Below are 16,435 nucleotides of genomic sequence, written 5' to 3' on the forward strand. Positions count from 1 at the left end.
CAGAAGGCTTTAACAGGCAGGAGGCCTATGACACAGGCTTGTGCTCCCATTGTATTCCTGCCTCGCATTTATATCTGTCCTCATTTGAATAATGTCTGTTTCATTATTAATTTCACCTTTAGATTGGATATTTCATAGTGTCCTGGTCCGGGAGCAACAGAGATAGTCTGTGGCGCGTTGAAGACAAAATCCCGCTTTGACATTGACAGAAATGGGGCATATCCACCTAGGATATATACAGTGTACAAATTAAAAAAGGAAAAACATTGTTACAGGCAAATATCATTACAACATTTATAACTAAATGCGGCTAATAATCATTCCCAGAGGAAAGTCACTCAAGCATTCCCCCCACAACTTGTTTTTTTAACCCCCTTCCCCTTTACCTGTTAATATGACTTGTCTTCAATTCACAATCTCACCCGCCCAGCAGATCGATCCTTTGCTGTCCCATTGTGATCCAATGTTTAAGTGTCATAACCCAGGTCCAATGGCGCCATCTTGGTTTTCCAAGTAAAGGCAGCCTTCCCTCAAAGATGCACACCAGATTTGCCCACAGTTGATGTGTGCCCCTACACATGCACCCTGGTGGGATACGTAATGGGAATACCCCAGGAAGCTGCCAGAGTTAGGTCTTACCTAGACAAGAACAGCGGAAGAGGGGCGGGGGGGGGGGGGGGGTTGCTAGATACAATTGTTTTTTTAAAACAGACGAAAAAAAAGTATTCTGTGCTTTATGCTAACCCTAAATCATGGGTGTCCAACCTTTTGGCTTCTCTGGGCCACATTGAGTGTAGAGAAATTTTCTCGGGCCGCATATAAAATATATACTATAGTTAAGGTATATAATTAATAAAACGCCGTCACGTCCTTCCTGCGCTGCCGCCCTCCCCCACCCCACACACTAATTTAACACAACTGGAGGATGATGAAATGAAATGGAATCAGTATACAGAGGTTTACTTCTTCTGAGAGATATTAAAGAAACACTCTAACCACCATGACCACTTCAGTGATTTGAGGTGGTGATGGTGTAAGGAGTCAGAAACACTGCACGTGCTGGGATATTTACAGTTATGTGCTGGGGGATAGTTGCCCCCCTAGCACATATGATTTAGGCAGCCAGGAAATGTAATGTCCTTATTCATACATGTATGAACAAGGACATGACATATAATGACAAAACACAACTAGTTATTAAAAAACTGTATTGCAACAATTTACACACGCTAATGCACATACCTTTTCTACTTATTTTGCAGACTGCTGGCGGTTACTGCTGGTGGGTTATGCTGGTCATGCGGGCACTGCTGGTCATGCGGGTACTGCTGGAGGAAGCAGCAGCTGCAATAGAGAGCAGAAGCCGCTACTTCCTGTATGGCTCCTGTCACAGGCGGAGGAGGGGTGCATTTCATATCACTCCGCCTGTGACAGAGCTGGAACTATACAGGAAGCAGCGGCTCTGTCACTGACTTCTGGGGAATCGCACGGCACTTGCAGCCTAGTGCGTGCCCATCCAATGCAGCCCAAACAGTGCCATCCAATGCAGCTTCACCAGTGCGTGCCCATCCAATGCAGACTCACAAGTGCATGCCTATCCAATGCAGCCTGATCAGTGTCCATTCAATGCAGCCTGATCAGTGCCGATCCAATGCAGCCTCACAAGCGCATGCCCATCCAATACAGCCTGATCAGTGTCCATCCAATGTAACCTACCAGTGCATGCCCATCCAATGCAGTCTGCAATGAAGAGAGAGAGCCGCTGGATTACAAAGAGCATTGATCTCCTGCTTACCTGGTGACCGCTGTCATACGAAGTCCTGGCTCCTATGATTGTAGTCACTAATGTGCTGTCTATCATAGGAGCCGGTCCAGGAAGCGGGGCTTCCTATGACAGCGGCCGCTGGGTAAGCAAGAGATCCCCAAACTGCTTTTAATCCGGCAGCGCTCCCCCTCCCCTCCCCTCTGAGGCAGCCTCTGCCTACAGTTAGTTGGAAGCCGCTGTGGCCAGTGCCATCTTAAGAGCCTTATAGGCCCCCGGGCAATAAGCTCCCCGGGAGAGAGAGGGGGGAGAGAGAGGGGGGGAGAGAGAGAGGGAGAGAAAGAGGGAGAGAGGTGGAGAGGGAGAGAGAGGGAGAGGGAGAGAGAGGGAGAGACAGGGGGGAGAGAGAGGGGGGGGAGGGGGGAGAGGGGGGAGAGAGAGAGAGATAGAGAGGGGGAGAGAGAGAGAGAGGGGGGAGATAGAGGGGGGGGAGAGAGAGAGGGGAGGCAGAGAGAGAGGGAGAGAGAGAGGGAGAGAGAGAGAGGGAGAGAGAGATAGAGAGAGAGAGGGAGAGAGAGAGGGAGAGAGAGAGGGGGAGAGAGAGGGGAGAGAGAGGGAGAGGGAGAGAGAGAGAGAGGGGGGGAGAGGGGGGAGAGGGGGGAGAGGGAGAGGGGGAGAGGGAGGGGGGAGAGGGAGAGAGGGAGAGAGAGAGAGAGGGGGGGAGAGAGAGAGAGAGAGAGAGAGAGAATAGGATGGCACACACAGAGCATATATAGGGCAGGAAAAGGATGGAACAGACAGTCGATGGAGAGAGAGTGAGAAAAAATAAATCAAGCAGTCTGCTTACCTTCCACAACAGCTGCATAGCACATGAAGGGAGGAGGTGGGTGGAGCCCATCTTCTAGGCGCGGAGAGAGGAGGATGAGCCGACGAGGAGGATCCTCCTCCGCTGTGCATGATGGGTCCTCTCAGAACGTCACTGGTTGCTAGATGCCAATCAGCTGGCCTTCCTAGCAACCAGTGTGCAGGGAGACTCAGAGCCACCGGCGGACAGCGGGGGGCCCGGCGGACAACGGGGGGGCCCTAGACCACCAGGTAAACTAATCTGGAGACTGGCCTTGGGGGGACAGTGTAATTGCCACCCTGTGTGTGGGGCCCCTTGGCAAGTGGGGCCCCTGGGCAACCGCCGGGTGTGCCCAATGGAAAAGACGGCCCTGGCTGTGGCTGTGCCCCCTACTCAACTTCCTTCCTCCCCAGCAAAAAAATAAAAATTGTCAGGGGGCAGTGGGCCGCATTGCCTGCGGTTCCAGGCCGCATGCGGCCCTCTGGCCGCAGGTTGGACATGTCTGCCCTAAATCTTTTTTTTTTTTTTAATATGTTGCCATCATGCTTTGCTACATATAGTAACGTTTTTAAGCAAATATTTTTTGAGAGTCTTTTTCTTAGTTGGGAATCCTGCCAGTCACATCACTTCCTGTTCCAAACTGACAACACTAAGCCACAGCCACTGCCTTGCATTTAGCAACTGCATTGTTAGCCTGCCATGTACACTTGGGCTCTCACACATGGGCGGTCAGGAGACGGTAAAAACAGGCAGCTTTGGGACCCTCTGGTTAATGGAGATAAACCACTCCATCCTCTATAGCAAGTCAGCTCTACATACCTCAATCCCCCCTCCCTTTTTTTTCCCCCTACCTGTCCTTCCTTTCCTTAGCTTTCTCTTTCTCTTTTTACTTGTCTTCCTTTTCTGCTCATATAAAAAACTAGGCGGTTTTCCATTGCGCAGTGGGTACGCTCCTGGTGTGCTCTCCTGGCATCAGCCCCCTGCCCGGGACTCCTATCAGGGGCTTCTTTATGACACATCAGATTAAAGCCTGACTGGTTATGTTCCCCCTTTTTCCTCTTTGATATGGTATGGAATCAATGTGGATTCTTTGCATATCTTTGACCAGTCTAACTGGTTTATTCATTAATTCTCACCAGCTTATGTTATAGTACTGAAAATCAGATGCTGATGGATCCTTTTTGTACTTTTTTTTCCATCTTTGTGTGTATTGGCACCTGAATAATTTGGAACCTGCCTTCTTTTCCTAAATAAAAAAAAAAAAAAAAACAGGCAGCCAAGCCATGGTTTTGCTTCCCCTGGCACCTACTGTAATGCAAATAATACAGCCTGTATGCTTTGAGGCCACGGCACTTTTAACTTGGGCTTCAGAGTTTGCCAGATGGCACCGCTGCCTGTCAAACTCGCCTACTGAAATCAATGGCGTCTCACTGTAACCACGAATCAAACGCTTGGCTCGCAGCTGTGGTGTGGTCTCATAATGTAAAATTGTTCCGCAATAAAAAACAAAAATGTAAAAAAAAAATTAAATACAGGCATCAGGAGGCAGCCGTAGCGCCTCCTGTCAGTTGCTGCTATGTCCCCCTCTGAAAAGTGATCCGTTACAGATCATCTTTCAGAGTAAGTACTGCCTCCTGTCTGAAACAAGCCTTTCAGTTGGTCATTAGGTCACATGTCAGGTCTGCACATACTTCCTGCAGATCTGATCGGCAGCACAATGGACAACTGAGGGACCATACACAGCAGGTTGACAATGCTTATGCTAATTGTAAAGCAGTGGCTTAATATAGTTAGCCTGCAACAGGAAGTTTTATTACTGGCAGGATCTCCAGGTAAGAAACTTTGCAACAGATTCACTCAAAATGATTTGCCCCAGCACAGCCAGTCTTTAGCGTTGTCACAGAAGGACTCAGAGACATTCAGTTTAGGCAGAGCTGCTCAGTATTTTATAGGAAAGTCAGATGAAAAGCAATGCATAAATGGGGAGAACATACAAATGCTATACTGATAGGGTACCACATCTGTACCAGGAGCTAAACATCAGCTGCTCTACCACGTTGCTAGCAAAATATTAATACAACAGAAAGGATTGTCTATAGATGAAAGCAGTAAACCTAAAATGATTATTATTAATAAGATTCTTTAACCTGAAAACTGTTTGAACATACTCTTCCACTCCACATATTAGGCAGGTAAAAATGAAATAGGTGCATTCCAGTTGAAACTGAACATTGGGACATGCATATAGGGAATGCAGCTGTTTATCCAGGCATTGCTGTAGCTACCAGTCTGCCCCACTCCTTTTAGTGGCCTGTTTTTAATGAAGGGGAGATTTCCAAACACATCCACTGCAGGCTCCTAAAGGGTCATACACATGATAAGAAAATAGGAAGTCAAATTTAGTATGACCAACAATCCGCCGATTATCTGATCGTTAGTAAAGTGCTTTTGACAGCCCATTCTGAGTTTTTGGATGACAAAACCTGAAGGTGCATACTATAAAACTTTTTATTGTATGTGAACACACTGCCTAATTTTAGTTGAATTAGTACAGTTTTCCTCCAAAAGAATACATTACAAAACAATTCAACACATTACATCACTTCCAAAATTGTATTCTGTCATACGAGAAGTTTTGAAAAGTTGAGCAACCTCTTCACTTTCGATATGAGACTAGCATGCAACAAAAAAACAGCTAGCCTTACACATGTAGAATTCTTTCGTTCAGCCCTATGGATTGAATGAGAAAAAAAACAATTGATTCCCCCATTCACGCTTTATGAAAGACTTTTCCCTGCCAGCTATTGCCGTTTGAGAGCAACTACTACCGCAGCTTAGAGTGGAACTACACTGTATCTGAGCACCACAAGTCAAAAACCCTATTTGATTAATATTGTTGTTTTGCGGGGACAGCAAATTTACACTGTTATACAAGCTGTACACTCACTACTTTACATTGTAGCAAAGTGTAATTTCTTCAGTGTTGTTACATGAAAAGATATAATAAAATATTTACAAAAATGTAAGGGGTGTACTCACTTTTGTGAGATACTGTATTTGTCATTTCCTACAACAAGTACTGTACTATGAATGAAGAGGTTAAATTCCCTGGAGGAGTGTGCATTTAACATCTATGCTTGCTATGGAGATTTCATCTCTTTGAGAAAGTCCAAGGTGACAAAACCCATCGGGAGAGTGGCCAGAACACATACCGACCAGGGTTTGGAAGCACAATGTGATGAGGAGAGCTGTATGAAATTAGAGCTACCATCAGGCCCAACAGGTGACAGATGAACATGCTTGATGTTCGGGAGCCGAATCTGAACCCCACTCAAGTCAAGGAGAGTCGAATGCTAAGAAACAGTAATGGACATTTTCTAGGCCAGTCAAGGGATGGTCAAAGGGATGACATGTGGCGCTGGACATTGCTCTAAGAAACATGTCTCTGTGATCCTCAGTAGTGCTGAGGTCTTGTATATTAATGCTGGCAGATCTGGCACAGATAGCAGGACCATTATATGTGAGTGCAATGTTTTATGGATTTTATTAACCTCCCTGGCGGTATGATTATGTCAGGAATTACATACCAAAAGCGGTACAATTGTTTTCATGGAAATTTGGCGTTATGTATTATAGGCCTACAATTCTTAGTAATTACTGACTTAAACCTGACCAAAACAAGACTCTAGTAGACATCCCAGATGTGATAAATTTGAAACACAAACACGTGAATTATAATTGAATCAATATTATTATTTTATTATTTAATATATAATATATATAATAAAATTATATTATTGATTAGATTATAATTCATGCATTATATATTATATATAGATATATGTGTGTATATATATATATATATATATATATATATATATATATATATATATATATATATATATATATATATATATAATATATAACGCATGAATTATAATTGAATCAATAATATAATTTTATATATATATATGTGTGTGTGCATATATATATATATACACATATATATATTTATATGCATATATATATATGCATATATATATATACCGGTATATATATATATATATATATATATATATGCGCATATATATATATATATATATATATATATATATATATATATCGGTATATATATATATATATATATATATATATATATATATATATATATATGCGCATATATATATATATATATATTTATATATATATATATATATATATATATATGCATATACATATGCATATATATATATATGCATATACATATGCATATATATATATATATATATATATATATATATATATATATATATATATATATATATATATATATATATATATATATGCATATATATATATATATATATATATATATATAATATAAAATGTGTTTTGTGCAACTTTTTTTTTTTTTTTTTTTTGAATTTCCCTCCCTAGTTCCGCTCCCATGCAGCATTGCTGCTGCAGGGAACGGAACTAGGAAGTGATCACACCGACGGAGGGACGGAGGAGCGGCGGGACTCTCGGCTGGCGATCTCAGCAATGAGAGATCATCGCTGGATCGCCAGGATAAGGTAAGAGAACACCGCTGCGCTCTCTGCAATCCACCCCGAGCGTGACTCGGGGTTACCGCTCCTGACATGAAAAATCAACCCCGAGTCACGATCGGGATTACCGCCAAGGAGGTTAAAATGTAGAAGTCCTTACTTTTTTACACTATGTGGATATTTGCCTTTCGTTTTGCATCACTTCAGGTATAAGGGATAAAGGCAATGGTAGAAGGAGGAGTTGAAAAGAAACAAAGGCATGTAGCCCACTCCTAGGTAGGTGCTAGTGTGAAAGTTTAGTTTTGAGCTCTGTCTGCTTGCCAGAGGGGCTGCAGGTAAATCTGTGTTGCTCTCTGACTACCAGAGAGCAGGATCTGTAAGTGAGGTCTGCTCATTGTGCTATGTACGTGATTTATTCGGTCTGGAAGGTGTTTCGCGTTGGTCCAGTGGGGAGGCATGTTGGACAGGGGGAGGAGGCCTGACGAATGGGTGCATAGGCTTTTGATACAGTCCTGATGATTGGCAGAGGACCAGTTGTTTCGGTGCATTCTGGGATACTGTATAAAAGCCAGGAGCACATGTGCTGCGGGTTGTTTGGCTGGAGAGTGGAGTCCCAGGGGGGAGGGGGCGGCTGCCTCCTCTGCAGAGGTGCCATGTGGCCGCAGGAGGTTGTCCTGAGGGCCAGAGGAGCGGTTGAGAGGAGCTGAACCCAGAGGCTCTGGGAAGCTGACTGAGAGGGGAGACACTGGAGACCCTGGGGCTGCAGTATCGTGAGTACAGGGACTCGTGTCAAGGGGCCTGACCTGAGGGGGGCCAGCCCTGCTCGTAGGATAGTCAGTGGAAGGGTGTCAGCAGAGGAAGAGAGAGGATACTAGGGAGAGTGTCCTTAAGATAACTAATTGTTCATCAAGTCGTCTTAAAGATAAGAGACTTAATCCATATTCATCCAAAGTGGCAGGATGAATCCACAGCCTGGCTGTTCCATACCTATAACAGAGTAGAGAAGATAGGAGTCCTCAAACACTGTGAATAGTTAAAATTGGAGTATCCCACTATGTCCTTCTCCTATCCCCATTCTACAATAAACAACAAAAACAGCCAAATACCTCTGGACTGATTATTGGAGTGTGAGCCGAGGAGAATTAAGGGATTGACTTTGCTTATGGCCATGTGCTGGTAACCAGGTGGAACCCACAGAGTAAATATCAAGCGGTCCTTACGGAGGCAGTTCTACAGGCAAATTCTATTGTAAAATGTTTCTGACCCGAAAGTTGAGTAAAAGCTCTTTCAGATTGAGGCGTTTTAAAACTGCCCATAAAACACTGAAGGCTTTTGCAGCGCATTTGCACCGCTTTTCAGGCACTTTTTGAGGTGTTAGCAGTGCCCTTTTTTAAAGAACACGTGACTCAAAAACTGCTTCAAGAACAATTTTGAGACACGTTTGAAGCGCTTTGGAGGCGCTTCCCATTCATTTCAATGGAGAGGGGCATTTTTGAGGCGCTTTTTTTTGCGCTCCAAACATGCTCCAAAGATGCTGCTTGCAGGATTTTTTTCACCCCTTCCGCCCCACCAGCGCACCTCCCCAGTGTGAAAGCATTCATTGATTTAATGGGAATACGTTTTCGTGAACTTTTCAGGTGTTTTTTTTTTTTCAGTGCAGAAGCTTGAAAAGTGCCTCAGTGTAAAAGGACTCCAAGGACTCATGCACACCAGGCTCTTCTTCCTGACCAGAGAAATGTAGCATTAATAGCACTCCTAAAGCTGTGTTTTTTCAATGTGGTTAGGTGCGTTCATGCGCATCAAGTGTTTGGGCATTTATTTATTACGTTGGTCAGAATATTAATTTCTGGCTATTGAAATTATTAAACGCTCAAAAGCTAAACGTTCCTAGATTTACACAAGTTTAGACACATCAAGCATTTTTGCTGCCCAAACGTTCCTCTCCTGATTGTGATTTTCGGTGCATTCAGATTCATGCCCATAATCACCCCTGCCTTTTTTTTTTAGGGGCAGAAAAAAAAATGTCAAACGCCTGTAAAATGGGTGTTTGACATCTGCAGTGTGCATGAGGCCTAAGGTCTTCAGTTCCTGTAGTGTAGGGAGAGCACTAAGTACTGGTTCACACTATAGCGATGTCAGACATTGCATGTGATTCGGATCACACTGCTCTGCAAATCACATGCAATTTCTGTGCGATACAAATTCAGCCAGATTGTATGGCTGAGTTTCCATCGCATTCGGACCAAAGTCGCACAGGACCCTTTTTTCGGTCCGCACCAGAATCGGATTGCATGGGTGTTCACACCTATGCCTTCTGATTCCTGTCCGAATTGACAGTTCGCACTGCGATATGCAAACTAATCTGGGGGTGTCATTAACTTTGTATTGACACTCCCAGCAGTTCGCATATGGCAGTGTGAACTGCCAGTGAGTCGGGTGCGATGCGGGAACCCGCAGTGGATTCGCAGGGTTCCCACATTGCGCCAGTGTGAACCAGCACTAAGTGTTTTGATTTCGTTGACTCACAAAGGTGAATGAAAAATAGATACTATGTTGCATCTGTTCTAAGTATATTTGTGTACTTTGAAGATGGTTACACATATAATACACATAAAAAAGAACTGTTACATATTCCTACACATGAGTATAAGCTCAAATACTTTGGTGCTTCTTTTATTATTTATAAAAATGGGATTTAACCACTTTACGACCGGCGCACGACGATCTACGTCGGCACTCAGCCCCGGCCAGGCAAACTGACGTAGGCCTACGTCAGCACAATTTGCCGGCCCTGTGCGCGCTCCAGCGCGTCTCCGCCGCCGATGATGACTCGATTGGGTTCAGAACCGATCAGTCATCAGGTCCAGGCCAATCATTTTTGGTCTGGACCTGTTGATCGGTCCTGCCCAATCAGATCATCCTCTAAGCCTGTGAAATGTAAACACAGGCTTAGAGGAGATGTGCCCTCCCCCCACAACGGTCTTTTTGGATCCAGCGTGAGAGGAGAGCACATCTTACTGTGAGTACTGCACCAAGCACACCCACACACAGTTAGATAGGCACATTTCACCCCCGATCGCCCCCCCAATTAACCCCTACAGCACCTGACACAACACACACTATATACAGCATATAGCATATACCTATATACCTGTATAAGTGTGATTTGTGAACAGGTGTAGCCCTTGCGACCCTCCCTTTTCCACTCAAATTACCCCCCACCCCCCCCTAATAAAGATTTAACCCACTGATCCCCCCTGAACCCCCCCTGATCACCGCCGTTAACCCCTACACCCTCTGTCACATCAGCACTAATACAAACGCAATATACGGTGTTATTGTATTTTTGTATTAGTGTCATTGTGATCAGAATTAGCGCAGGCGACTAAGTTTCTGTCCCAAGAAGGTTTAGGGTCCCCGCCACCCGCCCAATAAAGATTTAAGCCCCTGAACCCCCCCTGATCACCCCTACACCCCCTGCCATAACACACACCGTATACAGTATATAGCATTTTGCTATATACCCGTATAAGTGTGATTTGTGGTCAGGTCTAGCGCTTGCGACCCCCCTTTTTCCACTTGAATTACCCGCCACCCCCCCCTAATAAAGATTTAAGCCCCTGATCCCACCTGATCCCCCCCTGATCACCGCTAGTTAACCCCTACACCCTCTGTCACATCAGCACTAATACAAACGTAATATACTGTGTTTTTGTATTTTTGTATTAGTGTCATTGTGATCAGAATTAGCGCAGGCGACTAAGTTTGTGTCCCAAGCAGGTTTAGGGTCCCCCCCACCCGCCCAATAAAGATTTAATCCCCTGATCCCCTCCTGATCACCCCTACACCCCCTGTCACAACGCACACTGTATACAGTATATAGCATTTTCTATATACCCGTATAAGTGTGACTTGTGACCAGGTTTAGCGCTTGCCACCGTTCCTTTTATCCTTAGGATACCCGCCAGTCCCTTCCAATAAAGATTTAAACCCCTGATCCCCCCCTGATCACATCCCGTTAACCCCTACACCCTCTGTCACATTAGCACTAATACACACATAATATACTGTTTTTACTGTATTTTGTATTGGTGTCATTGTGACTTGAGGTTGCGCTAGCTAGCTAGTTTCTTTCCCAAAGGAGGTTTAGGGTCCCCGCCACCCCCCCCAGATCCCCAGCGCATAGTTTAGAAGTAACCCCTTGATTGCCACACACGCACGCACGCACGCACGCACCTACACTTCCATTTCTAGTATAGTGTTTGAACAGATCAATATCTGATCTGATCAGAACTATACTAGCGCCCCCATAGTTTAGGGTTCCCAAAACGCGGTGTTTGCACGATCAGTACTGATTCCGGCCAGCACCTGCGTTTAACCCTTTCACCCAGGCAAGTGTAGTAATCAATAGATTACTGTCACTTGCAAAAAAACACAAGACACAAAACCGCTGTGTTAGCAGAGTCAGGCCTGATCCCTGCTAGCATTAGCAGTTTTTTTTGTAGCGCTTGAAATAGTCTTCGACAACCAGGTGCTTTTATTACCTGTGAGTCGCATCACTGTACGAGTAAATTTAGTTGCCAAAATGACCAAACGTTCGTACAGGGATGAAGAGCTTCTCAGTTATATGCTGACCGAGTCATCTGATAGCGAAGGGGAAGCTACAATGACCGAATTAGTGTCAGTATATGAACCTGATGACGGCAGCGGCTCCCTGACAGATAGCTCCGACGACAGATGGGTCCCTGTTAGACCCAGGCGTACCCGACCCCATTCTGAAGTTGTTGTGATGCAGGAATCGCAGGGTGCTCGTATGGAGCAGAGTGTGGGTACTAGTGCCGCTCATCCTTCTGGCGACCTGGCAAGCGCCAGCGGCCTAGTACAACCTGGACCTAGTACAACCAGCACTGCAGTAAGACCTGGTGACGTGGCGAGTCCCCTAAGTGCAGTTGAAGCTGGTGCGGTGGCTAGCACAAGTAGTGGCCCGCAGCCACCGCGTATTCGAAGACAGGCCCGTAGAGCCCATAGTGCCCTCCCTGATGCGCTGGCATTTCCTAATTGGCAACCCACCGATACTACAGCGCCAGTACTTCCCCCATTCACCGCCCAACCTGGAATCCACGTGGAGACAGCTGGTTTTACGCCCCTGAACTTTTTTGAGCTGTTCTTCACGGAAGATCTTTACAGATCTATTGTGGATCAATCAAATTTGTATGCACAACAGTTCATCGCCGCCAACCCAAATTCACACCTTGCCAGACAATTCGGCTGGAAACCTATAACGGTTTCCGAATTTAAGATCTTTCTGGGCCTTTCCCTCCACATGGGCATAACTAAACAGAGTGAATTGCGGCTATATTGGTCCACTAGCCCAGTTCACCATATGCGCATGTACTCTGCCTCTATGTCCAGGACGAGATACGAGCAAATTCTGCGATTTATGCATTTCAGCGACAATGAACTCTGTCGTCCTCGGGGAGACCCTGCATACGATCGGCTCCACAAAATTCGGCCCCTCATAGACCACTTCAATCAGCGGTTTGCAGCCTTGTTTACCCCCGAACAAGTTGTCTGCGTTGACGAGTCCCTGATTAAATTTACTGGCCGCCTTGCTATGAAACAGTACCTCCCCAGCAAGCGTGCCAAGTACGGGGTCAAACTGTATAAATTGTGTGACAGGGCCACAGGCTATACAGTTAGTTTCCGGGTCTATGAGGGAAAAGATAGCTGTGTGGAGCCCCCCAACTGCCCAGACTACATAGGGAGCAGCGGTAAGATCGTTTGGGACTTGGTGTCACCCTTATCCGGAAAGGGGTACCATTTGTACGTGGACAACTTTTATACAAGCGTGCCACTATTTAGTCACCTTCTTGATTTACAAATTGGCGCATGTGGCACCGTGCGACCTAATCGTTCGGGGCTTCCCCCAACGGCTTGTAGATTCCCGTCTTAGTCGGGGGGCGAGAGCCTGCTTGAAAACGGACAAATTACTTGCGGTGAAGTGGAAGGATACACGGGATGTTTATGTTCTGTCCTCCCTTCACCCAGACACGACGATCCAAATTCCTACGGCAACTGGCGTTGTGGAGAAACCCCTCTGTGTCCACGAATATAACCTTAACATGGGAGGGGTGGACCTTAACGACCAGCTTTTGGCGCCGTATTTAGTTGCCCGTAAAGCCAGACGCTGGTACAAAAAAGTGTCTGTTTACCTATACCAATTGGCTATGCTGAACGCCTTTGTCCTATACAGGGCGTCAGGACGAACTGGATCTTTCCGGGAATTCCAGGAAGAGATCATCCTTGCCTACCTGTACCCAGGAGGCATGCCTGCCCAACTTCCCCTTCCAGATGCAGTGAGCCGGCTGCATGAGAGGCATTTTTCACATGTCCTCCCGAGTACCCCTACCCAAAGATGGCCCCAAAGAAGATGTCGTGTCTGTAGCAAGCGCGGATTTAGGCGTGACACCCGTTATTATTGTCCCAAATGTCCTGACCAACCTGGTCTCTGCATCGGGGAATGTTTCGAGCGCTACCATACACTAGTGGAGTATTAGTGTAGGGTACAGCACGACACAGTGTAGGGCACATAAACACAGGGTCTCGAAGGATGTTGGATGTCCATCGACATTTTGAGAGACCCAAGCTGGAAGAGAAGATCGCAGATGATCGCAGTCCCTCCCAAATCAAGAAGTAAAGGAACAGTTAGAAAGAAAAATAAAAGGATCCAAAAACTGTTGTGGTGTCAGTAATTTTATATGTCCTTCTACTCCTTTCTACTATACTTTTTTTCAATGTCCTTTGTTTGTTTTTTCATTCTTTTGTGACCTGTTTCTCTTGCAGGTCCCTCGTCGGCTACCACGCATTGATTTTATATATTCTGACACAAACAGCGTTTGCGCTCAGCATATATGGATACCTTTGCTGATAGCAGCTGTGGTGATTTTCTGATTTCAGCACTGCAGTTAAAATCCTATTTTGGTATACGTGGATAGCGCCGTGTATACCCATCATTAAATTCAGTGGGTGGTTGTTTGGGCGGTTAATGATGAAAATCCAAAAACTGTTGTTGTCAGTCATTTTATATGTCCTTCTACTCCTTCCTACTATACTTTTTTTCAATGTCCTTTGTTTGTTTTTTCATTCTTTTGTGACCTGTTTCTCTTGCAGGTCCCTCGTCGGCTACCACGCATTGATTTTATATATTCTGACACAAACAGCGTTTGCGCTCAGCATATATGGATACCTTTGCTGATAGCAGCTGTGGTGATTTTCTGATTTCAGCACTGCAGTTAAAATCCTATTTTGGTATACGTGGATAGTGTCGTGTATACCCATCATTAAATTCAGTGGGTGGTTGTTTGGGCGGTTAATGATGAGTAATACTACGCATTATTCCTGTGCTGATTTCTGATAGGTTCTCTTTTTTTCCGTTCAGCCCACAGGCTGCATGAAAAAAAAAAAAACCTATATGCCAAACAAGGACCAGCAATGTACTGGTACGTTGCTGGACTTTGAGTGGTTATACCAGGATGATGCCTGCAGATTTAGGCATCATCTTGGTATCGTTTTTCACAGCCAGCGGTCGGCTTACATGTAAAAGCAATTCTAGCAGGTAATTGGCCGCTAGACTGCTTTTACATGCAGTGGGAGGGGCCTCCCCCCCCCCCACCGCCGCCTTCCGCAGCCTTCCATGGTTTTTCTCTGGCTCTCCTGTCCCACCGGTTAACCCGAGAGTGCAGCCGGTGGTTCAATTATCTAACCATAGAGCTAATTGGAGATGAGAATGGCTCCAATCATCTCTATGGCCTAAGATGCCGGAGGCTACGAGCATTTTATGACTTCTGTTTCGCCAGAAATAAACAGGGCCATTGGGAAATTGGGAAAGTATTTTATCACACCAATTTTGGTGTGGTCAGATGCGTTAAGGTCAGAGGAGAGATCTAGAGTCTAAAAGACCCCAATTTTTTTTAAAAAGAGTACCTGTCACTACAGATTGCTATCATAGGGGATATTTAAATTCACTATGATAACAATAAAAATGATTTAAAAAAAAAAAAAAATTAAAGGAAAGGTGTCAAAATAACATAAAAAAGCAAAAGAAAAAAAAAAAAAAAAATTGAGCCCCCCCCCTTACCCCCGGTGCTTGCGCGCAATGGCGCACGCAAGCGGTGGTCTAGTGTCATATGTAAACCACAATTGCAGCATGCATGTGAGGTATCGCCGCGATCGCCAGATCGAGTGCAGTAATTCTTGCAGTAGACCTCCTCTGTAAGTCTAAAGTGGTAACCTGTAGAGACTTTTAAAGGTTTTCAAAAATGTACATACGTTTTTGTCGCTGCGCAGGCATGCGCAATTTTTAAAGCATGTCATGTTAGGTGTCTATGAACTCGGCATAAGATCATCTTTTAAATTTTACCAAAAAAATTGGAATTATATAGTGTATTTGTGCAATAAATTAAAAAAAATGTATTTTTTTCGCAAAAATTGCGTTTGGAAAATCTGTGCGCAAATACCGTGTGACAAAAAAATTTGCAACATCCACCATTTTATTCTATAGGGCCTCTGCTTTAAAAAAATATATAATGTTTGGGGGTTCAAAGTAATTTTCTAGTAAAAAAAAAATATTTTTTCATGTAAACAAAAAGGCACAGAAAAGGCTTGGTTTTCAAGTGGTTAGAAGAGTGGGTGATGTGTGGATAAGATTGAGTATAAAATGCCGGAACTGTTCAAACACCCCCCTAATGACCCCTTTTTGAAAAGTAGACACCCAAAGCTTTTTTCTGAGAGGCATGGTGAGTCCATGGAGTATTTTATATTTTGCCACAAGTTTCGGGAAAATTATTATTTTTTTTTTGTTGTTGTTTTTTTACAGAAAGTTGTCACTAAATGATATATTGCTCATGCATGCCATGGGAATATGTGAAATGACACCCCAAAATACATTCTTTTGCTTCTCCTGAGTACAGGGATACCACATGTGTGAGACTTTTTGGGAGCCTAGCTGTGTACGCGCCCCCGAAAACCAATCCACATCTTCAGGTTTTCTAATGGCGTAAATTGCTGATTTTACCCCTGACTACCTGTCACAGTTTCAGAGGCCCTGAAATTTCAAGATGGCACAAAACCCCCCCAAATGACCCCATTTTGCAAAGTAGACACTCCAAGCTACTGGCTGAGAAGTATGGTGAGTCCATGGAATAGTTTCTATTTTGCCACAAGTTTCGAGGAAAAACATTTTTTTTATTTTTTTTTATTTTTTTACACAAAGTTGTCAGTAAA

General features: G+C 44.5%; 1 protein-coding gene across 1 annotated transcript in view; it reads right to left on the reverse strand.

Moving 5' to 3' along the window:
* The window catches only part of STPG2 (sperm tail PG-rich repeat containing 2), a 1,004,689-nt gene that overhangs the window by 972,356 nt on the left and 15,898 nt on the right, over positions 1 to 16,435 (reverse strand). Inside the window, exon 3 of the mRNA XM_082259340.1 lies at positions 117 to 226. Coding sequence (XP_082115466.1) covers positions 117 to 226 — 110 coding nt within the window. The remainder of the gene's footprint in view (positions 1 to 116; positions 227 to 16,435) is intronic.

Source organism: Pelophylax lessonae (genome assembly GCF_965119305.1).
Source record: "Pelophylax lessonae genome assembly, chromosome: 1".
NCBI lineage: Eukaryota > Metazoa > Chordata > Amphibia > Anura > Ranidae > Pelophylax > Pelophylax lessonae.